Source organism: Callorhinchus milii, unplaced genomic scaffold (genome assembly GCF_018977255.1).
Source record: "Callorhinchus milii isolate IMCB2004 unplaced genomic scaffold, IMCB_Cmil_1.0 Scaffold7, whole genome shotgun sequence".
Taxonomy (NCBI): Eukaryota; Metazoa; Chordata; class Chondrichthyes; order Chimaeriformes; family Callorhinchidae; genus Callorhinchus; species Callorhinchus milii.
In genome coordinates, this window is record NW_024704748.1 from 16523756 (window position 1) to 16548122 (window position 24367).

The window sequence follows — 24367 nt, forward strand, 5'->3', positions numbered from 1 at the left end:
TAAGAATTAAGTCCAATTATTGTAATTTTGATAGAAATAATGTCATAAGTTAATCACATTCGTACTGGAGGTTCCTTTGGATCCTGGTAATGGGTTTTCGATTAATCTTAACCTTTTTACACAAAGTATATTCTTATCTATTCAAATTGAAGCTTTAAAAGAATAATTGACACTCACCTGGACTAAAGCTTGGATGGCACCAACTTGCCCTTCCACCTGCAAACTATCATCTCCGTCCGCAGCACAAAATGAGTCGAAGGAGCCAGGGGTTTCCATGTCAACTAAGCAATGCCTATTGCGGGCACTGTGTTCCACCAGATTAATCAGCAGGCCCAGACCCTACAAAACCATGGGAAATAAGATCAGTCTTAAGAAACCCTTCAGAGAATTTTAGTCTCTATACAAAATACACCATTGCTCATGCTTTCCAATTTGACAGCAAATGTATAGCTCTGGGTCAAGATGGGGGAGAAAGAACTCAATTCCCACTGCTTCTGTGCTAGCATGATTACAGCAATTTCAACCACTTGGGTCCCACAAACAGCCATGTTCATCTAAATTAATATAGTGGATTAATCCAGGAAAATCTGGATTGTTTTCCAGGATATCAGGAAAATCTTTAATGTTTAATGTTTACATTAACAGGCAACTGTGGTCTTAGCTTTAATGTTTCATCTAAACTTCAGCACCTCTGACAACACAGTGCTGCCTCAGTAATTAGCTTGGACTACAAAGTCAAGTACTAATGTGGAGCTTGAACTCATAACCCTCTATCAGAGGTGGCAGTGCTACCAACTGAGCCTTGCTGACACACACAAGACTTTTGTCAAGACACCACTGATGTTGGAAATTCCTTTCCCAATGCTGTGAGGTAAACCAGATTCATAGATTGGTAGTGAACAATGTATGTTTCTGCTTTGTGTACTCCATGTTGTGTTGATGGGTGTTAGTGACTAAAGGAAAATAGAACTTTGTCTAAGCTTTGTGAATTGATCCTTTTGCATTTATGAACAGTTCTAATGCAGTTTTAAAGAGATAATTAGGCATATTAGGGATGAATTGGAAAAAAAACTTATCAAATGGAGAATGATCAACTTCAAAAATGCCCTCATTGTGTTATATCAGTAAAAAAAAGACAAATGGGCTACAGTACAACAACAAATTTATATTTACATAGTGGCTTTCATGTCAGGAGGAAAGTAAAATTGATAGTAAAGTACATTATTTGAAAAACGTGTTCAGCATTGCCTGTACAGTTTGGTATTTCTTACCAGCACTCGAATATCAAATCTTTGTTCCTGAGGTATGTATTGTGGCACTTGAAGCACACAGTTCATTGTTGTACTGATTAGAGAATCCTGTTCACCAGTCTTTGTACTGCCCCATTCTGAAGAAAATAGGTAACAAAACAAACAGCAACATAATTAGTTATAATAGCATACCTACCTTAACGTCCACTAAAAAATAGAATGTATTCCTTGATTAATCTCATATAACCAATTATCAACACTTATCCAAAGTTTTGAAAAATATCTTTATCGGTTGATATTGGTTAATACCTTTCAGTCCTTCCTGGACACTGTAAATACCAGGTTTACACAAGGACTTCTAAATTTCTATAATTCTTGCAAATCTGGAAAATACATCTGCATAAATGCCACTATATGCAAACACACTGCCAAACTGAAGCATAGAAAAGGAACAAACTATTATCTGACATGAAAAANGCAAGCCCCATCATTCACAAAACCCAAAATTATATCACTAGAAGCAATGTAATATTGCTTCTTGTTGGAGATCACTGAATGGAGAGCTGGAGTTTTATTGTTAGCTTGTGCCAAACAGTTAAGTAAGAATGGTGCAGCCCCATTGTCACCAACCCCGTGTACTGCTCTTATTAGTATTCAGTCCTCACTGGTTAAAGCAGATATTAAAGACAGGAGTGTGTCTCTGTCCACTAAGAGATACAGTTGCAGAAAACAAAGAAAATATCACAATTATAGTATTTACATTCTCCTTGACATAAGCTCCATAGGCTTGTTCTTTCATTCCAAGTGTAGTTATGTCAAGGATAAAGATACTTTATTTTCCTTGGATGGTAAGACAGATAAGGTAATGCAATTTCTGCTGTGCTTAGGAATATAAAGGTAAGAACAATGAGCTTTTAAGAACCCAAAGTGATTTGACAGTTACATGCTGATACCACCATACATTCAACATCAGACATGTAACATTGATATGCGAGAATAAGCAACAACTGTCAGAAATATTAAAATACCAATGCCAATTCAAAGAGATTACTGGTGCAGGCCAGAATATTTTGGAGACTAAAGACAACTTAACTCATTTTATTAATAATTGCAATAGTTGAATTGTAAAAATTGTCAGTGTGACACGAGCAAATGCAAGACAATTTTTTACAGCCACAAAATAAACCTTGCAACTCTATCCTTCCACCTCCTCCACACTACCCATAGAGCTAAAATAAATTCTGGCATATATTTTTTTATCAGAAATGCTGAGTGAGACAAGCTGAGTCTATTGATCATGAACTGCAAACACCAAACCAGATGAATTCGATATTATTTCAATACAAGGTTTTCTTCAGAATGGTTGACCTGCTGAAGTAGAGTATGCATTTCTTGGATTTTTCATTAAAAATTACATTAATAATTGAAGACCTACCACTGGAAAAACAGCAGCACTGTGGCATTATGTTTCAGATTTTCTCATCAGCATATTAACAATTCTGAAGCAGGGTACGATTTCTCTCCCTCGTAAGAATGCTTTAGAAAAAAAAATCCTAAATCCAAACTGGAGCATGCAACTATTTTTCTTCAGGTTATTGCACTTTACTGTTACACACACTTGTTTACGTGTTCATTAATATTTCATAAGCTTGTAATACAGTGCAGCAGGATGCGGGCTGCAAACTACAATCTACATACTCCGAAGGGCCATTTCTGTTTAACTGTTCTAAGTTACTTCAATCAAGAGGGTAGGCACCAACGTTTAGCATTAACTTACCGTTGTCATTAGTCAAGTTGAGCAAGACCCCAAAGATTGCTCTCATGCAGTCCTCTACTGCTTTACCTATATGGTTGGAGGCAGTGATCTTTGGGAGACAATTGCTATTTGTTTTGCAAAAGGTGTCTGCTCGGTTATATCTTGTGATCAACTGTTCACAATGCCGCAATGCTCTGTATAGAAAACAGATAAAATGAACATCAAGAAAGGAGCTGCAGGAGGAATTCTAGAAGTTTTGTTCATGCATTTTTCAAATGCTGCAAAGCAAATCATACTAAATTGCAACTTACATATTGCATTTCACAAAGGAAAATGTCTCAAATTTTTCAGTGACAAAATGCAAGCCTGAACAGGGTGGAAGACTGATGGGGGTGAGGGGAAGGAAGTACCTGATGGTGCAACGGTCAGAGACAGGTTTACAAAAGGTTTCTGAATAGAAAGAAGGAAAGTGCAAAGTAAAGAAATTTAGGGAGAAGCCTAAATTAGTAGAACACTTCATAAAATTGTATGGCAGTTCTTCATAAAATGTTTGAGGCTGCCTCACACTACTGGCCTTCAATGAAATCAATGCAATTGAGATACAGTATCTTCAACTGAACTGGTTTCTGTATTAAAGCCAATCAGTAGCATTCATTGTATTCAAATGAGTTCTGTAATGAACTGTAAAAAACTGAAAAACTCCAGGGGAAACTAGTAACCCAACTACTACATCTGCTGAATGTTTGCCTAACTCTTCGTGATAGCTGGCTGGAGAGCAGATGGCAACAATATCTTCCTTTACATGTTTTAAATCAAGAATACACTTCCTGAAACGTTTAGATTATCCAAGGGAAACATTTTTAACAACAGAGCCTTGGGCACATGATGCCAAACAATACCCTTAAATGATTGTTCAATGTTCATGACAAGAATGATGCATGAAATTACAAAACAAGTATGAAATTAATATGACATTAAGTCAATCACATAAAAGCAAAGTGTAGACAATGAAGCCAAACCCCATATATATTTTTGAAACAAAAACAGAAGTTGCTGGGACACTCAGCAGATCAGGCAGCATCTATGAAGAAAGGAAAGTGAGTCAACGTTTTGGGTCCACAACCCTTACTCAGAACGTCAATGTGGGTGGAGGGGGGGAGGCGGGGGCGGGTGATCAAAGGCACGGTCGAAGAGAAGGGTTTTGAGACGGGTCTTGAAGGAGGTAAAGGAGGGGGTGATGTGGTGGGACTGCAGGATGGAGTTCCAGAGTGTGGGTGCAGAGTGGCTGAAAGCCTGCCCGGCCGGGGACGTGAAGCAGACTGCAGCCTGCTGAGTGGAGGGAATGGGCAGGTTGACAGGGGATTAGGAAGTCGCAGAGGTTGGGGGGAGCAAGGCCATGGAAGGCTTTTAAAGTGAGGACCAGGATCTTGAACTGTATCCTTTGTGTAATGGGAAGCCAGTTGGGCAAGGATGTGGGTGATAGGTTCACGGAGCCTAGTGCGGGAGGGGACATGGGCTGCAGAGTTCTGGATTATCTGCAGCCTATGGAGGGAGGAGTTGGGGAGACCGACAAGCAGGGAGTTTGCGTAGTCGAGCATGAATGTATAAATGTGTGTATGAGGGTCTTGGCGACCTACGGTGTGAGACAGTGGTAGAACTGGGCGATGTTGTGAAAGTGGGGAAAGGTGGAACAGGTCATGGCACGGATGTGGGATATCACGGGCAGTTTAGGATCAAACAGGACGCCAATCAAAATGACCTTGTTGAAATGTTAGTACAAAATTAGCAGTTACACATGCACCTCCAGATACTGTTATTCAAGAGAATTTAATTTAAACTGCTTGAACTCCAATGAACCCCCTGAACATTGACTGGAACAAAAGTTATTAAAAACCTTCAATCTATCACCTACTGCTACAAAATGGTTTATTTCCTAATTTTTGAATTCTTGAGTTGATTCCAACACAGATGATCTGATACACAGATTGTTACAGAGTGGTACCCTCATGTCCCCCACAAAGAGGGAGAAAGAAAACAAGTAAAACTCAGGATTCCCAGCTGTTGGTTGTAGAATGCTAACAGATGTCTGGAAGCAGGCTGCATAATGAACTCTGGTATGAGCTGGTGTTCTGCATTTTAAGAGTGAATTGCTTCTTATTAAAATGAGGCTTTCCCTCTCCATCCACCTCTCTCCCCAACCACCACACACAAATATATGTCAAGAAAACCTGACCTGGAAAGAGACAAACAAAGTGAGAACATGGTGTACATGACTTGGTTCTACATGTTCCATATACCTACTGGTACTGGGCCCAATTAGCCACTATTCTGTGAGCATTGACAGTAAGCAACACAAGGCAGCAATTCAACCTTGAGCAACATCACAACCTAGCTTAATAATGTCTATCTGACTGTTACACAGTGCAGAGATTGCTTGATAGCTATCAAGATAAGGAACTCTGACCATCTTCCTCCTCACTTTAACCCAGAGGTTATGAAGCCAGTTGTAGCGTCCCAACTCCTGGCCTGGTTGAGCCCCAAAATATTTAATTGCCACTCATTTTGTAAAAAATCTTATGTGTGTAGTTAAAACTACGCATACCCATGACTAGGATTTCAGATTAAATGACCTTGTTTAGAGATTTGTATCCAACTCTAGAGAAGTGAACTTTAGATGCTTAAGCTTTCATGCTGAACAAGAAGTAAAAATTCAAGGCTATGACGATGGGCAACATACTGTGTATGTTACTTGCTTTTTGTCAACAAATTAAAGTTTTTGCAACCAAGGAAAGAAATTGCAAAATGTTTCAGCCTTCTTTGGGCCTTTTTTTCTCCCCATTGCAGATCACAATTATAACCTAGAATTAATAATTAAATTACTTCTTTCCAGATCATTAGAGCATATGAATACTCACTAAAAAGATGGATGATATAACAATGTAGTCTTGGAAACTATTCCCTTCTCAAGGCAAATTTAAAAAGTAATACAATTAACCAATTTACTGGGGCTTGGCTACCTCCCTGACCTGTCACTTCCCTCCTTTTGTGAATGCAAATGGACACCAGCATTACCCATAATGACTGCCAAGTGCAGGAAGGGTTCATGGTGTCAGATCTGGTTCAGCATCTGTATTAGCTCTGCTCTGTACCTAATCAAATTAAGGGCAGAAGCACAGTTACAAACAGTAAAACATATTGTGTGTCACACAAAACAAACCAGGATCTTGCTCAATCCCTTGGGGCCTATTAAAAAGCAGATAATGAGACTGTATCAAGTCTTTATGATTCTCTCTCCCTTATAATATTTCCGCTTTCCTGCAGAGCTTCCTTCTTAAACTATTTTTCGTTAGTCCATGTTAACCTTCTCCACAAGTCAACGTCAGTGTTTAACAACCGAATTAATTTTCTCTTTTCCACCTCCATATTCAGAGAAATCTGCAACAACTTGTACCTTTTCAGCCTGTACAAATGACAGGAATACTTAAAAAAAGTACTAATTTCAAAGGCAAATCTTAATTTGTGAGATAAGCAGATAGGTAATTTGGCCTGTCGAGCTGCTCTGCCATTTAGCATTACATTAGTTTTAATTCCATTTGCCACTCTGGTCTTCATGTTATTTCTTTATTTCCCAACTATCTTTGCTGTTTTTTAAGCACCTCAATTGATTCTGTATTTCAAACCTCATGGAATGCATTAAACATTAAATCCTTCTTGTGAAGAAATATTTTAAGGTTTAATTATGAAACAATAGCTTTAATTTTAAGGTTATGTCCTCTTGCTCTCGATTTGTCTACCATCGCCTTAATTAGATGCCCCTAAATTCCTCAATGCCAGGAATGTAACTCAAATTTATAAAACTCCTCTCAGTGAAATTAAGCCCATCCACCGATTATTTTTATGTCACTGATCTTCGAAGACCAGTAAATACTACCTGAACAGAACACAACACCTAAATGAGGTCTGATTAATGTTTGGTACAATTGTTACAGTTATAATTACAGTAGTCCTTCCTTGCTTTTACATTCTTAATTTTGTGTAATGAATCACAGAATTCCATTATCCTTTTTGATTGCCCCTTTTCAGATACAAACAAGCTTTTAATGACCTGAGGAAATTGGACCCCTAAACCTCTTATTCTGCTAACCTGTTACCCTACACTATCTCAATTAAGGCTCGAAAATTCAGGAAGCAAAATCTTTTTCTTTTCAAGGGTTTATCGTGACATGAATTCCTTGGGATGCACACAGAACCAATAAGACCATCCAGCAAGTGGGATGGGTTGCAGCCAATCACAACTTGCATGCAAAGGGAGCTTTGACGCTGCATATTATAATTTTTACATGTTTATTAAAACACTATCTATGTAATATTTGACATGCATTCCCACATGTGGATTAATCAGGCTGAATTTCGTAGAAATGACACAAGGGGAAGGATTAAAAAGGCTGGAACACAGTTAGATGGAACCTGAAGGTGATTATGTAATGGGCAAGTGACTTGTGCAGCAACACGTAAAATTCCGAGCACATTGCTCCTTAGATTGCCTTATTAGACAGCAAACTGTTCCCTACTCTGGCAATCATAACACTAACAAAAGACCAGCAAATTAAAAAAAAAACTTTACAGGCAATTTGAAGTGGTAAATACAGACTTTACTGCTTAGGTTCATAAATAGAAAATGTTCTGCAACATATAGCACAATGACCATTTTATGAACCATATTATTGCAAGCCTGACAGTCTAGAAGTACACGTATTATTATTACATAAACAGTTAGTATTTTAATTAGCATGTAAAGTTAATATGCGATGACACTCTCATTCCTTGCTCCATCATTCACAAGCTCCAGTCCATACAAAACTTTACACGGCCACTAGCCCAGTTCTCTATCTGCTTCATGAGATCCCCATCCCTCAATGTATCGAATTCAGGATTCTCATCTGCATCATCTTTAAAACCCGTCATGCCCTAGGACCTTCTCATCTCTGTGATCTTCTCCAACCCCACTCTTTTGCTCTCCACCTTCCACTCAGCAAACTAGGGCCTGCTGTGTATACCCTGACCCACCATTGGTGGCTGAGGCTTCAGCAGCTATACCCTCAACTTAATTTCTGGAACTCCTTCACTCTAACCTCCCCTATCCATCTTTAAATTCCGACTAAGAACTATTAATTTGACTATGTCTATGGTCACCTCCCCTTCCCTTTGCTCAACAGCCAACAAGAGTTTCTGCAAAGTGGGGAAGGTCTCAAAATTAAAATTCCTGTGAAATGTATCCATTAACTGGATTAACAATACTTCCAAGAGATTATAAACAGGGTCGTCCAAGAAATGTTTTACCTCTAATTTTAGAATCAGACTAAATTACAGATTTACAAAAAAGTAGTCTTCATAAATAGTATTAAAAAAAATACATTTGAAATAGCTTAAAAAGCTAGAATTCTGGAGCAATTGAATGTGGCTAGTCGTTTTTTGAAATGACCAGATCCTATTGTCTCTGTGAATGTAGATACTTATGGTATACATGCCATGCATATATTTCTAATTTTTCTAAAAATCTGAATTTTCTGAGGTTTGTTTTCACAAAATGGTGCACAAAGAAACCTGCAGTATATTTTTGGCTTGCTTTATTTTTTTATTTTGCAATTGCGAGGAGCGCCACTCAGTGGCTTTGAGTGAACAGAAGTCAACCCAGTTTGCTTAAAGTGCACCACCTGTTGGCCACAGCAAGATATAGAACGCTGTTGAGAACAGAAGGGGGGGAAAAACATGTGTTGAATGGAGGGGGGGGAAAGATAACCGATTTACAGAAGTAAACATTCATATACACAGCAGCAAAAAATGGATTACCCCAATCATTAACCCATATTTCTTCCAAACTAAATGAACAGAAAAATATCTAATCTTCAGTCTTAGCTATGTAATTGTTTAACTGACATGGGCCAATCTCTAGAGCCCAGTGAAATACAATAAAAAATAAATTATGTTCCCCAATGCTTTGTAGGCCGCAAATATCAGTAGCAACATTTCCAGCCAGGTGTGTAAGATTTAAAATGGATACAAAATGCCAGTGATTATTTCTTGATAGAAGCCTTTGGGCCAAAGAAAAAAAGCTTCCATTCTTTAGTTGTCAAATAGAAACACATTTTCCTAAAACAAATGCAAATAGCCCAGCCTGAATTATTTGCGTTTTTTTTCAGGCTTGAACTGCTTAAATCCATACTATTGCTTAAAGCCTACAGCTTACTGAAGTAAAACCTGAACAAGAACACCAAGAGATCAACTAGATAATAATACTTTAGTGCAAAATCGTGAATTTGAACAGATTAACTAGTTTGCAATTCAAATACTGTCTTATATATTTTTTTCTATGACTGGAAGGCTCCCAGGTTGCAATCCTGCCTATTGACATAAATTAAGACTTACTATTGTTGTGCTCTCAATTATATCATTCTGTGTTCGAAGGCTCTTACTTTGGTACCTGACACACTGAGGTTATGTTTCCTGCCACATTAAAAAAATGTTCACCATAGTATTTTGCTACTGCAGAAAGCTAATCAAAAAGTGCTATCAGGATGGAATGCACATAACTGCTCTCCCACTCTTCCCTTGCTAAGTCCATTTAACATATATTAATTTTCTTTAGATTGCAAGCCTTCAGTGCAAATCACCTTTTTTTTCTCCCCACAGTGAAACCATTGAACAATGATCAACCTCCTCTTTCGATAGAGTAGAGTAATAAAAATCTAATTTCTTTCACTTCTTTAAAGAGTTTTTACTATATGTCTCAGAAGTCTAACCAACTACCACAATCTCTTACCATGGTGGATAACCATACATTATTTTTCACTTCTATCTCCTCTAATTTCAAATGTAATCTTCACATCTACTCCATTGTCTTGGGAGTGTTTTTCAAGAAAATTGGGAGTTTTCACACATCTGTTTTTTGATTTATGAGCTTGTATCTATGGTTGCTATAGTTTCTTAACAACCGCTTCTCTTCCTAACAATCACCTCTTTATTGAAGCACACATATACCTACTCGAATATTGCTATCTTCAGTCTTGGCTGGGTAACTGCGTGACACTTTAAGCACCAGTCTTGCATTCCTAAACAGAATAAAAACTAAACTCTCAACTCTCTCCCCCTCACTCTGGTGCAATCTTCCAATTTAAATTACTATGGTAATTGTTGTTCTGAGGTTTCCGTTCTGTTCTCCCCAAACTCCAAGAAACTAAGATTTTTCATCTCAGTGGCACTTCACCAGAAGCTTGGAAGTATATTGAACTTGCCAACTTATTTAATAACAACAACTTGCATTTATCATAGCAATCTTCACGCAGGGCACTAAAATACTTGGTTAGCTTCTTTAACAGCAACAAGATTACATTTGCATAGCGCCTTTCATGTCGGGAGGACATCCCAAGGCACTGGACCGTGTACAGCATTTCAGAACAGTTGTTTGAAATAAAGAAAACACTTGTGCTACGGCTTCTTGGACAATCAAGTACCTAAACCCAGTATTGGTTGCAATAGAAAGTTACAATTTTCGAGCAAGCAGTAGAAACTCCAGTGACTCTCCTAATTTTGATTCTGAGGATTGAGTTCTGGCTAGTGTTTCCCACAACGCTTAAGGACACATTGATAAGAAGGAACAAAACACAAAATACTGTAGATGCTGGAATTCTGAAACAAAAACGGAAGTCGCTGGGAACACTCAGCAACTCAGGCAGCCTCTATGGAGAAAGGAAAATGAATCAACATTTCGGGTCCACGCCACTTTGTCAGAACTGGGGGATGTTGGGAGGGAGAGGCTTTTAAGGGCTATCAGAGAGAGGAGAGGCAGGGCAAGGAAGGCAAAGGAGAAAATGGGGTAGAAGACAGAGGATGATGGATTAAAGGGGTGTTAATGATGCAAAACAAAGGGGGGAGTTGCAACAAATCGGGGGAATGGAGGTGCTAATAATGCAAACCGGTGGTGGGGGGGGGGGCGGAAATTGCAACAAAACAGGCAGACCAGAGAGAAAAGGTGTGTCTGGGACCCAGATGATGTGGTCAGAATTGATTCAACAATTTCAGGGGGAAGATGCGCTGTTATGGTCTGAATTGTTCAATAATTTCAGACCATAACAGCTCACCTTCCCCCTCCCCCTCTTCTGTGACCATTACCACATCATCTGGGTTTTTCCTAGTACACATCAATGTTGACTCAATTTCCTTTCTCCATAGATGCTGCCTGACCTGCTGAGTGTTCCCATTGATAAGAAGGAAATTGACAAAGAAAGGAAGCACTTCGAAAGGAAGCTTAAAGTGAGAAGACAGGCAGTAAAGATGCAGAAAACTACATGATCAACGATGAGTAAAACAAAATGTTATCAATCTAAGAATTTCACAGTAATTTAAATCAGCTTAAACCATGCAGCCGCATGGTTGGTTTCAAAGGGACTCTGCTTAACCCTTCCCCCAAAACCCCAAACCCAATGATAGTTTAGTAACTCGCAGAATAATCTCCACAAGTGTTATTTTTATAGGCAGTGACATTTTTGTTTATATGTTGTAATAACTCTTGCAATGATACTATCCATTTGATCTACAAAAGCTCACAACAATCAAGCTGGGTCACATTCCGTAAAGCAGCATTATCAATGAAACATTTTTTGGCACTTTTACAATCTTTCAGTGGGTGTCACTTTTCCTCAATTTTTCTTAAAAAATATAAATCCTCTTTCTTGCACCATGCTACAGACTTACCTTGCAGAAGAGATAATGAGTTGTGAATCTTTGTATGCTATAAGATAACCCTGGTTTTCTGGATTGTGAACAGTTACCTGAAGAAAAAAAAGGAAAATCAATCCAATACATTTGTAGATGGACTATTCTTGAGATTCTATACTCAATAGTCTAAGCATTCACTATAACTGTCCCAAATAGGTCTTCATGAATGGTAGAAATTGCTCTCTAAGAATCTTGAAAGCTCAAGCGACAACAAAGGAGCTGAAAGGCACAAAGAAGGTGGGAGAAACCTGCCAAGTGATTTTCGAAGCATGTTTTTGTCATCTTGTGTTGTGGACCCCCACTATACTTAACAATTGAGACCCTGCACACAGTGCGCCAGCTCCTAGTCTTTTCGCAATGTTACTTTCTGACTGCCCAGAAGAGACATGCATTGCTCTGTGGTCTCTCCTCCTCCTCTTCAGGAATATGCTTGGCCCTACAATGTGCCTCTCCAATAATAAGATAAGGTTGGAAATTCAGGATTCTGCTCCCTCCCCTCTATATTCCTACATATACCTCTGGTAATACTTACACTCTCCAACACCCGTAAACAGCGCTCTGCACCCCACAATGATGCAACCAATTTATCATCTTCTTCATGCCGATCCAATTGTTCCACACATTCTTTCACTGTTATTACCAAAGGAAACAGATTATTTAGTATACTTGTATTATCAAGGTATACTTGTATTATCAAGGTATACATTGCTGAGGAAAGTGAATCTTACTTTACCTTTCTCAGGTCAAAAGCAACAAAGATGAGGCATTAAATACACAGCATCAAGATCAAAATAGTTTTAAGTTCTGAGTGCTCTTGCTACCATTTGAGATTTTGCCCACTTTTGACCAAAATAAGCTTTTAAATTTTGCAAGACTTTCAAACAAGAGATTGTTAATTTTGCCTAGTACACTAGTAAGTGTAAAAAGTTATATTTGCTGCAAAATAAAAATAAAATTTGTCCACAAAATAAACAGTCAATTATCTTTACAATATAATCCTGTAGCTCAGTGGTTAGAGCACTCTCCTTGCAAGCGAGACACCTGGGTTCAATTCCAATCAGGGCGAAACCTTGGGTAAGTTTCCTTACTCCACATGCCTAATAATAATCCCTCCAAAAACAAAAAAATTTGGTTATTTTCAATCCATGACTGTTTATGGGACACTGCTGTGCGCAATTGGCTGCCGCGTTTCACCCACAAATATATGGTCAATTCACTTTACAGCATATTCTGTGAAGCGCTTTGAGACTTCTAGAAGAGGTGAAAAGCGCTATATCAAATGCAAGGATTTATTATTATTATTCTGTGAAGTGCTTTGAGACGTCTTGAAGACGTGATAAGGCACTAATGCCTAATGTGATAAGGCATTATTATTATTATAAATAAATAAACCACTGTCTGTGTTCAGGCTATTTTACTATCTAAATATAGTAAGGCACATGCAACTCCCTTTTTTTATTATGAAGTGTTTTCCTAACAGTTAAAGATTAGGAGCTACTCTTCTCTCCTCCTAGCTAACTGCAGAGCAGTGTTGATGATCACAGAGTAGGCATGACCCATAACATATTCCACTGGACAAAATTATCCAATTGTTGAGGGAAGGGAAAGAGGAGGAGAATGAAAAGAATGTTGAAATGCAGAAAACCTAATAATAGGTTAGAAGGTGCCCTAACTAATTTACTGAGTAGGGAAGCAACATGTACCTTTATCCACAACGTGATCTAGTCCTCCTAAGAGCCTCAGCTCCTCCTTAAACCAGTCCCCCGATCGCTTGGACGTGAGGGAAAGTAGAGTCTCCATAGCCAAGTGCCCAATCTGTCAAAACAAATACAGTTCTTAAAATTATGACACAAAAACAACCACAACAAAATCTAAGACTGTCACCACTAAATATTTGGACCGGCCCCAATTCTTCAAAATTCCTGCCTCATCCACCCCCTTATGGATTTTTAAATCCCACCTAAAGATCTACTTCTCAGACTGCGCCTATGGTCATCTCCCTCTCCCCATTGCTCAGCACCCAGCCCCACCATTATGCAGTATCACAATACCCTGCCTTTTATATAAAGACGTTATATAAATGCAAGTTGTTGCTGTAAATAGTTAAACTGCCCATTTCCCAAATGATAAACCTACTCCCTTCAACATTTTGCACTGGCCAGGGCTACTGAAGCGAAATATTTAATCACTTACTGTGGCTCTGGCTAATATCAGCTAGTTCTACAAAGACTCATGAATGAATCTAGTTTGTACAGTTAAGTAGCATCATCGTGTATTTACAGAGTCACTGACTAGTGAGAAAAGGAAAACTTTCTAAAAATATAAAATAGTTGCATATGAACCAAATCACTGCTGTGTCATTGAATTCTGGAATACATATTAAGTCTCATACTGTAGTGACCCAAACTGTGGGAGTGTGCTGAGATAAGGAGAATGCAAGGCGCTTTTCTCAAGTGCCTTCTGATGGCCAAATCAGAACAGAACAACATGTTTTCTGTTATTCTAATGTTTAATTTGTGGCACATTGCAAAGTACTGGGCCATACTCCCATGACGTATACTAAACGCTAATTACAGCTCTGGTGCATTAGTCCATCATGAGAATAAATATTTGAAAATCCTCCCACATACTATTTTTAAGGTTTACAGCTAACTTAATTAAACGTTTTGTCCTTTACTTGCTAACAGCAAATAACATGGCAGACAACAGTTTGGAACATAGGAATGACAGGACCAGAAAAGACCAATGCAGTCGAACTGGCTGGTTCAAAAGTAAAGAGTCTCCGAGCAAACAATTGATTTCTTTAGCAAATGACCATTATCATAACCACGTGAGTCACATCTAACATTACATCATTTTTTACCCCAGGACATCTTGGCAGCCAATATCTTATTCTCAATTGTAACCCCACTGAACTCAACAGAAGTCCCATTCCTCTCTAACTTGGTTAAGACGCACATTTTTTTAAAAAAGAAGCATTACAGATTCAAACTCAAAATATATTACCTACATCCTCTCCCTTACAGAATCTTGCCCAATGAAAATCAAACAATTTTACTATCACTGTGGCTTTTTACACAATTCACTAATCATAAATCGATTAACAATCCAAAACTCATATCAAAACATCCCAAACCTGTAACAATTGATCTCAATCTTCCATAATTTATAACTGCCAAACATTGCATATACATGGCTGAAATCCCAAGTATTACATAAAATAAATTAAGGAGAAAGGTTGGGAAATGTTCTATAAAAATACTAAACATCTCCTTCAAATAATTAAGTTACAGAAAAGTAAACCTTTTACCTTACGTAATCAGTGTAGCATTAAGGAATAACCTCATTAGTGTAAAAGTGAAATAGTGACAGGTATAAGCTTACAATCTAGCACATGTTCCCTTGGTGTCATATAAGTTTCTTCAGTCAGCACTGTTTACTTGGTTATGCCTCCCATCATATGAACATGGGGGTGGTGGGAAGGAGGTGGATTTGATAAATTTACCAAGCTTGGCACTATGCAATTATAATGGAAAAATCTAAGCAAAAAAACATTAAAGGCACACACTGCAAAAGCTGGCAAATTTATCAACAGGAAAAACCTTACATTTTTTCAAACATCAAGCTGTGTTACAAGAATGGGGAGGGGGAGAAATTAGGAACAGCAGTTTTTCCCCACACCTAAGCTATAAAGATCAAATGCAAAATTCTGTGTCTCATTTAAGAAGTGATAACAAAAATTAAATAACAACAAACTACATTTGTACTGCGCCCTTCACGTCTATCACTAAACATTATGTTTTTATTGGAGAATTAGGCTTGGGACTATAAAGCAAGCATCTCTAATTATTATAAATACTTGGCTGTCTGCTATTTTAAGCAGGCTATTTTATAGACATTGTAGAGCCAAGCTCTTACTGTAATGTTCTCCAAGTCTAGGTGACGGTTGTGAACAGTTTCACAGAGTTTGCGGATTTTCTCCTTGATCTTGTTCATTTCTTTCTCATTCAGCTGACGTGAGCAGGGATCCTGCTCCATCTCCAGCAGTCGAATCATCAAGTCGAGACTGGCTCTATCCAGATCCATGTTCAGTCGATCCCGGCTCAAGATATACATTAGTGCTGCTGTGCAAAGCGCTAGATTCTGATAATACAATAAATATATATGGCAGAAATCAAAGAATGGATTCATAACGTGCACATTGTAAAGAGAATTAAATATATAATTGTACATACTTCAATTAAATGTCCGCTCAAATCTCAATAGTCATAATATGATACAAGATATTTTTAAGATCACAATTTACTGCTGACAGATTGGTTGAAGTCAATTGCACGACATACACTTGGTTATTAGCGACAGGTTTGTCCACTCCACCAAATAATCAATTTCATATAAATCAAAGCAAACAATAGTGCAGGATGACAGAAGCAAGCGCAACTTAAATATATTCAGAAAATCAATCAAAGAATGGACTTATATAAAGGATACTTGGTCATTTATGGTAGTTATTATCACACAAATGGCCATGTTATAAGATACTTGTTAAATATGTTTAATGAGAATGAGGGCTTAATTTAATGATTCTCATCACAAGAAAAAAGATATGAAAAATAAATTCAAGAAAGTTGTAAGAATATGTAATGCCTATTTTTACAAATAGCTGTTTCAGCTGAATCCACATGAGGCTTTAATAAAAAACAACTACTGATTCAGAGGAGGCAGCCAAGATCTTGGAAGAAGCATGGCAGGGTATGCATTAGGAGTGATCATTTGAAAGCTAAGTTTAATAGAGCGGAATGCCATGAACTTGCACGTCTACTATCTGCATTGAACACGGATGCAAAAGTGAACTTGGGGCAGCGTTTGATACCGCCCCATCGCCCCGTCCCCTAATGTAGTTGCGGGCATGAATGAGAGATTATGATTTATCTATGCAGCACAATTGTGATCCAGTAATGCTGAAGTGTTTACAGTATTCAACAATCTCATATATGTACAGTCACGGCAAAGAAGCTCCTATCAGGTTGCATATAGTATTTTCTTCCTCTCTACCCATAAATGGAATACCCAGTGGGGCAATAACACATGTTGAGAGTAGTAGATACTCAGTAAGATGCAGTTGTGAGTTTCTTTATTCCAAATGTGAGCGGTCTAAACTCTTGTGGGTTTTCAATGCTGATACACTACATACTCATCTTTGGAATGAAAGATGTACCTGAATCCTTTGTGCATCATCCAGTGTCTTGAAGACCATGGCTACCATTCCATGAGCTCTCAGGTGCATTCGGAAACTGGGCATGGCACACTTGGTGGCCAGGCTGATAATACTGGAAGATTGTAATGAAAATAGCATGAATTTGAATCAGCAAAAACATCACCACCACTAGCAAACATATCAGTTCAACAAATTGCAATGCCTTCCATCAGTTCAGCAAGTTGCATATAGCTTAGTGCAGGATGTTCCAACTGGCGGCCCGCAGTCTGCATCTAGCCCGCCAACCAATTCCAAATTCATTGTCCGACGATCAAATACCGGCTACAGGCAGGTCCTGAGCCAAGCAGAAGACTGTCACCAGGGATCAATCTTTGCCTGGCAACATGACTGTCTAATCAGAATATTGCTTTTGAGGCCCCTGGATATTTCTGAAATCCGGCATCTAGCCCTCAGCAGCCAAAAGTTTGGACCACCCTGACTTAGTAGATAGTCGACAATTCAGTAAGCAACTGTACAAACCAACTAGGTATGCTAATTTATCATTTGAAAGTCAATATGGTTTTTCATCTCCCTTCCAAAAAAGAACCCCTAAGTTAAACTGTTTAAAGACAACTCCTACCTTGGAAAACAACTGTAAATAATGGACAAAGTACAAATTATGTTTAAGGATGATCATTGTTGCAACACTGCTGAAATATATCCCTAGTCTTAAGATGGCCTGCAATGGATATCAGGTTTTTGTTTAATAAGCATTGCAGCCTGGTAGCACGTTTGCAGCCTTAAGTCAAGATATTAAACCGAGGTTCCATCTGCCTGTTCAGGTGAATGTTAAAAGTTTCATGGTCCTATTCGAAAAGAGTTGGGAAATTTCCTAGTGGTCTGGCCTACAATACAGCATGAATTGAAATCATTCAATTCAGGGCTGTTTGTGGGACATTCCTGTCCCCAAAGCGACCACAGTCACTACAACTTTCTTCAAAACTCTCTTAAAATGGTAGTTTCTTTGAAGCATCAAACTGTCCTTGCTTGGAGATCCCCAATGTCCTTTTAGCATTATGAAACATTATCCTATGAACATTCAAATTGTTGCTGGAAGATGAACTGAAAGCTTGGAATATACAGATTTTATTACATACTCTATATGTTCACTAATCAAACAACATCACAGTTTGAAAACAACAGAAGTGCTCATAGGGGAAGTAAGCAAATTAATCAAACAAACTAGATTATTCACATGCACAGCTTGCAATCTTGCAACGAAATGTGATGACTAGGGCATTTCAATTGCATTGTTCTATTTCCCAACCCATATGTTTCTGATGGGAGCAGTTGACACATTGACTATCAGCAGGAACACAATTGTATTTTATGGCAAGTAAGGTGCGCAGCTGGTACCGAAAATAAAATGGCAAGCAATGGGTCTGCAAGGACATTTTTATGTATTTAAAGGGGCCACAATCATACAGTTTATAGTGCTGAAATATTTCTGTTGGAATAATTCTCCATCTATACATGCTTCCCAGGCTCTCAATCCACTGTCAGTAGATACCAAGTTAAACAGCTTTGTGAATAATGCAACAGTAGGCTGTGGGACATAGCAAAAACACAAACTGTTTTTATAGCATTGCACTTAAACTTACTCACTTCTCTGAAGGGCAGGGTACTAAAACGTATGTGCTTGCTGGATTCAGCTGCATTGTTCTGTAGAGTACATCAGCTGAAACTGTTCTGAGCATAATTTAGCCACAGTCTTGAATATTTAGATCTTGTGTTTTGCACAGCAAATTCTCAACCATTTGTAAAACAAATAAGTCAAGTTTGATGGGGTTTTTCAAGGAAGCTTTGCATACTTGCTGTATTGTTCTCATGGACTAAACACTTCTGAACATTTACAAACCATTATGTGATCCCATTAAAGCAATTCTAACAATGCATTGTTTAGCAAATGGCTCAGGAGGGTCAACAAATTTGTCAAAAGCCCTGTTACATGTCCTCCCAATGTGAAACACACTATATAAATGTAAATAATCGATGATGAATTCTCTTGCAGAATATAGATGGTGAATTTTAAATTTCATTTGTTTTTTACAATAAAATGTTTTATGTAAATAAAACTGCCATTCTGCCATTCTTAGCAATTTTCTTTCACATGTTAAGTCAACAGTCTCTTCCGTCCTTCAGCACATCATCACAAAGTGTTCCCAAATGTGTGGAGAAAGAAGAAACCACTTGTGTAAGGAAATGAAAGAACACAATGCCCAATCAAGATATAAATTGGTTATGTATACAATCACAGTATATCAAAATATTGCATAAAATGTACATCCAAATCGAAATGTACCTAAGGCAGCGCGTGTTGAGAGGCTGAGTGCTCTTCAGTCCACTGAGTAAATACTCAATATCATCTGTAAACTCTTGGTTTTCTCCAAATTCCACAACATCATTGAAGTGCTTCACATGCTGAACCACAGTGTATAACTGAGGAAACAAAAAATAAATTATTGTAGCAATATATAGGAGCTAAAATTGCAAAACAATAGTTCTATTCCAGAGATGCCAAAGTGCAGAACCCGGTGAGGTAAATTTATACATTAAACTGCAGAGTATAAAAATAGTATCACTGTTAAAAATTACTTCTCTATAATAAGTGGGCAGAATTATTCAGGAAGAATTACATTTGTCACATATGTCACTTGTAAAATTTGCAGCTTAACTGGTTGCAACTTGGAATTTCATTCTTCCAAACAATTTCAGCAGATGCATCAAATGTATCAACCTTTTGAGGATGTTCATTCCTCAAATGGAAGTATCTTTCATCTACACGAAGTGAACACGGAATGCTGCTTTTAGTATTAAATGCGTAAAAAAANGTGTTTTAAGTTTGATACCTCTTTGTCCTCCTTCCTACATTTCAGTGCAGTTACGATGTCCTGGTATGGTTGGGTTGGTATTGTCACTGTCTTGATTACACGTGGTGGAGGTGGAGGAGCTTTGAAGACACCTTCATCTTTCTGATCCGTCTCCTTTAAGGCAACATTGGCCTTTTAATACAATGGAAAAGACAATCAAGGACCGCAGAATATGCAAGTCAAATGGAATTTTTTTTAAGAGAGCACTTACAATTTTCTACAAGTTTTGATTACATGTACAAATTTAAGATACGGTTATGACAAAATTCAGCCATTACATCCATCATTAGTGCCATATTAACTGTCAATAATTTATTGTTTAAAAGATTAAAGTAGAAAGTATCATGATAAAAGGTGGACCTAGCAACACAAATTTAGTGCACTTAAATCTGAACATTATACTTGTGAAAACTTACAGTATGCAATAACATTCACCAGAACAATGAGAGGCAATAACAACACCGTTGAATTCTGAAGCTCATTAGTACTACAAAATAGTGATAGCAGCAATTCAGTTCTGGCATTCACTGTGACAATTATTGTTCAGATTATTCAATCATTTGTGCAGTTTTATAAGTGACAATTTCATTTATTGACTGAATGACATTGCCTGAGAATAAGTATTAGTTAAGGTACTCACCTGTGCTGTCCGAGACTGTGACAGTGGCTGTTTACTTATTGCACTCCCTGGTGCAGTGTGTGACAATGGTGGTGCTGGTGGAAGCTCTTCTGGTTCAGGCTGATTCCAGTGTCTGGCATTATATACAGCTTTAGTAGGAGACTGCACAAAAAATTTAAAACAAATACTTTTTTAGGTCAATCACACAAGCTTTTATGCACGAGTCCACGTTTGCATGCCATCCTCAACCACCACCGCCAGCAATTTGTCTCTGCAAATGGTTCTTCCGCACATGTGGTATATCCTAAGACATGGGGTCAACTTCCACACACAATTTTACTTTTCCTCCTCCAGTTGGTACCCAGGTCTACTGAAGTTCTGCTTGCTTGCTTGTCAGACATAAAGCCTCAATGAGCACCAAATTTCAGCAGCTGAATGTCAACAAGACAGAAGTCATACTGCTTGCTCCCTTCAATGTCTTCTCACCCTCCTTATCCTCCCTAGCCTATCCCTCAGATATACTGAACCTGTCCGCCACCTAGGCATCAGGTTCGATACTCAGCTGACCGACCTACTCCATGTTCGGTCCCTAACCGACTTAGGTGATTATACAATTTATAAAGATAAGACTTATGCGAGTTTTACTATATATGAAATTCATTTCACTCCAGTATTTTACAAATTCCCCTTGAGAAAAACAAATGCATCACATAATTGTTCTCAATGAGAATCAATATCAAAAGTTGTAATATATATTCATGTTAACACTAAAAACAAGCATTACAGGAATAATTACACTAGAAGATCTATCTAAAGGTTGTTTACTTAATACTGTCAAGATATGAAGATATGTAAATTCAAAGCAGATTTGTTTTGTATATGGTAAAGAAGACCAGACACACTCACCTAGACAGTATTGCGAGATAGTTTAAAAAGCACAATTTACGCATATTTTTCCTTATTCTTTGATTTGCATTTATAGATTTGGCATTGGATAGAAGCCACCATTTGTACCTTATGCCCTCCCCTGTTACTCAATCAAATGAGACTTTGCATTGCACTGAATTCCAAATTCATAACCAGAAAAGGTCTAAGACACGAGGCATCATGATCAAAGGAAAACAATAATTGTTTTTATTATAATGGAAATTCAAATCAATGTGCACCTTAAAGAAACTACCTCCAAACTAACTCATTGACTCAGGTTGATAATAGACAATACTATCTAGTACAGTTTCAAAACACCTTCAATTTCCCCTCCTGCCACCCCCAGGGAGTATGCTTAGACAATTTTCCAATTTTGTTACTTAGTACTGTCTTCTAATTGGCTGGACATTTTTGTTGGAAGAAAATCAAATTCTCAATCATTTTTGCTGATTAACAATGGTACCTGCAATAATATACTGTACAGTAATAAAATTTTTGAATCCTTTAAACAGCTACTATTTCAAGATTCTCCACTTGAACTGCTGCCTATAAACATTTCTGTAATGGTATCAAACATACTTCAAAGGGTAATAGATTTGGGAGAATCAGAGAATCTCATCTCAGTGTCAAAGCTGGTATTGCAGGTACCTCATCAGAGAATGTGGCGCATAAGGATACTGCATTGTTAATGTCCCTGGCAGCTACTTAGTCAGGAAGGATTACTGATGCTAGTGCTGTGTCAAATAGTAACATTAAGCAACATATCTGGCTGTAGAGCTCCAATTTAATGGTAAATAGCAGAATGCAAGCAATTTTCAAAGCTTTGCTACACAAAATTTCCAGGAATATTTTGGAATCTAGATTTTAAAACTAAATGCTTCAAAGATTGAGTCATTATAGTACTTGATCATTTGACAAAAACACTGATTGGTAATTATTCTGTTGGGGAAATTAAAATGAAAATTCCCATCCATAAATCTGTCACCGCAAACCATTTGCATCAGGTGACAAAGTTGTAAATATCTTTGTAGTTGAATAAACTAATGATCAGATCATTCAAATGAAGATACTCAACTCGAAACATCCTTTCCCATCCAGTATCTTTTAGAAAATTCAACATAGTTTTTGAATGCATGCTCATATATCAAGGGCTTGGTATATTTACCTTGATTGGTGTGCAGAGAGATAAGCAGTTGATGCTAAAATCCACACTTCAAACTATTGGAACCATTGGTTAATCAGGTAGGATTATGTGTCCAAGCTTTGGGCAGGACACTGGTGGTAGTACTCACACACATTTCTGCTGAGTTAGGCTGCTCATACGAAAGTTCTGAAACATGTATCCACCTCGTCAGGGCTAAACCTAAGTTTTTCAATTGTCTAACGACTAACCAGTGACGATATTCCTTGAGCTGGAAGGAAGCAGAGTTTCCTTAGGACTGATTTAGCTCCAAGGTAATATGTCTAGCAATGGAATATCAGAATAGAGTCGATCTTTGAGGTGGTCTCAGTAGTCCGGTGGATCTAAAGTACTCCGAGGCACAGTTGATAACAGACCCGCCTACCCCTGTTGTTGAAGACTTGGAGGAATAGATCAGTCACTGGTAGCATGGATTCTTCCCAATTAGTTCCTTTTAGTCCTGCAAGCCAAAGCCCTAATGGATAGAGTGGTCCTAGGTGAACAAGCAGCGAGAAGCTTGCCAGATAATGTTCCCAATGGGAAGTATCCCAACACACACTCTGAGGTCCCCAAGCCTCAAGTCTTGCCAGTCTATGCCTAAAACTTTCTGGAATTAATTATACAGGTATGTCTTTCCAGGGACAAAGTGCTCACACCATTCCAGACAAGGGAAATTTCCATCCATAGGTTTGTGGAACTCTCAATCTGGCTTGGATACTCTTAAGGACGGTGGCAAGTTTCTGCTTGCATCAGAAACATAGCTGATAATTAACATCTAAAGTCTGACTATTGTATGCAAGTTTTGTTAAAATAAAGACTGTCAAAGCCATGTCATAGCACATTTTTTGCTTTTAGTCTCCAGCTAAACTGAAGTCACAGAGAAGCTGGTAGTTATACTTGTGATTTTAGCGAGTTAAGTATATGAACAGTACAAAACCAAATTCCAATGCAACAGAATAATCATTCAATATACACACAAGACACTGAATCCAATTTTAAAAGTTGGATTGGGGGAAAAAAAACTTTTCAACATTAAGTCCCACATTTCTTCTCTCTCTCTTTGGCCCTTATCAAATGTAAATAAGCTTCACACAAACTGGAAGATTCCCACCTTGAAGCTTAAGCCAAATACTCCTTTAAGCAAGCCTGCCATTTCAGATTTCAAAAATCACCAGAGCTGCTCAGACACCATCAGTGAGCAACAGAAGCAATGCGATCAGTCTTGGGAAGCAATGCAGATCAGTATTGGGAAGCAATGCAGATCAGTATTGGGAAGCAATGCAGATCAATCTTGGGAAGCAATGCAGATCAATCTTGGGAAGCAATGCAGATAAGTATCAGGAAGCAATGCAGATCAGGACCCTTTGGAGCTTTGGATGCTGATTGTGAGGCACCCAAGCCTGAAAAAGAGAGATTAACTACCTTGTAGGATCTTCTTTGTTCTTTCTGTGTCGGAATCCTTCCCACATCGTTGATTATCCTGCACCGGTAGATATTCTGCCGGGGAAAAACAAAAATCACATAGTGATGCCCTCTTAATATCTTGTGATGCCAGGACATCACGACGTGATTTTTCCTGCTCCATGTATTTAGGAATTACCCTATTTAAGGATCAGTAATTAATTCTCACTCCAACAGCCCCAAAGTAGAAAAATCATATGAACTCAATGCAGACAGAGAATGGGAGCATAACGTGGGAAGGTGCTGCCCCTCATGGAGCAAAAAATCTAATA

The 24367-nt window shown here is 38.1% G+C and overlaps 1 protein-coding gene across 4 annotated transcripts in view; it reads right to left on the minus strand.

Annotated features, from left to right (window-relative positions):
• Nucleotides 1–24367, minus strand: part of LOC103181153 (wings apart-like protein homolog) — a 52117-nt gene that overhangs the window by 5001 nt on the left and 22749 nt on the right. The window contains exons 5-16 of one of the 4 annotated variants that reach the window (XM_042336609.1): nucleotides 24057–24131; nucleotides 20549–20689; nucleotides 19888–20022; nucleotides 19341–19477; nucleotides 17000–17111; nucleotides 15700–15924; nucleotides 13485–13596; nucleotides 12314–12411; nucleotides 11758–11834; nucleotides 3028–3200; nucleotides 1272–1387; nucleotides 178–339 (exon numbers count right to left, since the gene is read on the minus strand). In XM_042336609.1, coding sequence (XP_042192543.1) covers nucleotides 178–339; nucleotides 1272–1387; nucleotides 3028–3200; nucleotides 11758–11834; nucleotides 12314–12411; nucleotides 13485–13596; nucleotides 15700–15924; nucleotides 17000–17111; nucleotides 19341–19477; nucleotides 19888–20022; nucleotides 20549–20689; nucleotides 24057–24131 — 1563 coding nt within the window. Of the gene's footprint in view, nucleotides 1–177; nucleotides 340–1271; nucleotides 1388–3027; nucleotides 3201–11757; nucleotides 11835–12313; nucleotides 12412–13484; nucleotides 13597–15699; nucleotides 15925–16999; nucleotides 17112–19340; nucleotides 19478–19887; nucleotides 20041–20548; nucleotides 20690–24056; nucleotides 24132–24367 lie in introns of all 4 variants that reach the window. The other 3 variants (XM_007897413.2, XM_042336611.1, XM_042336610.1) reach the window with 3 other exon arrangements.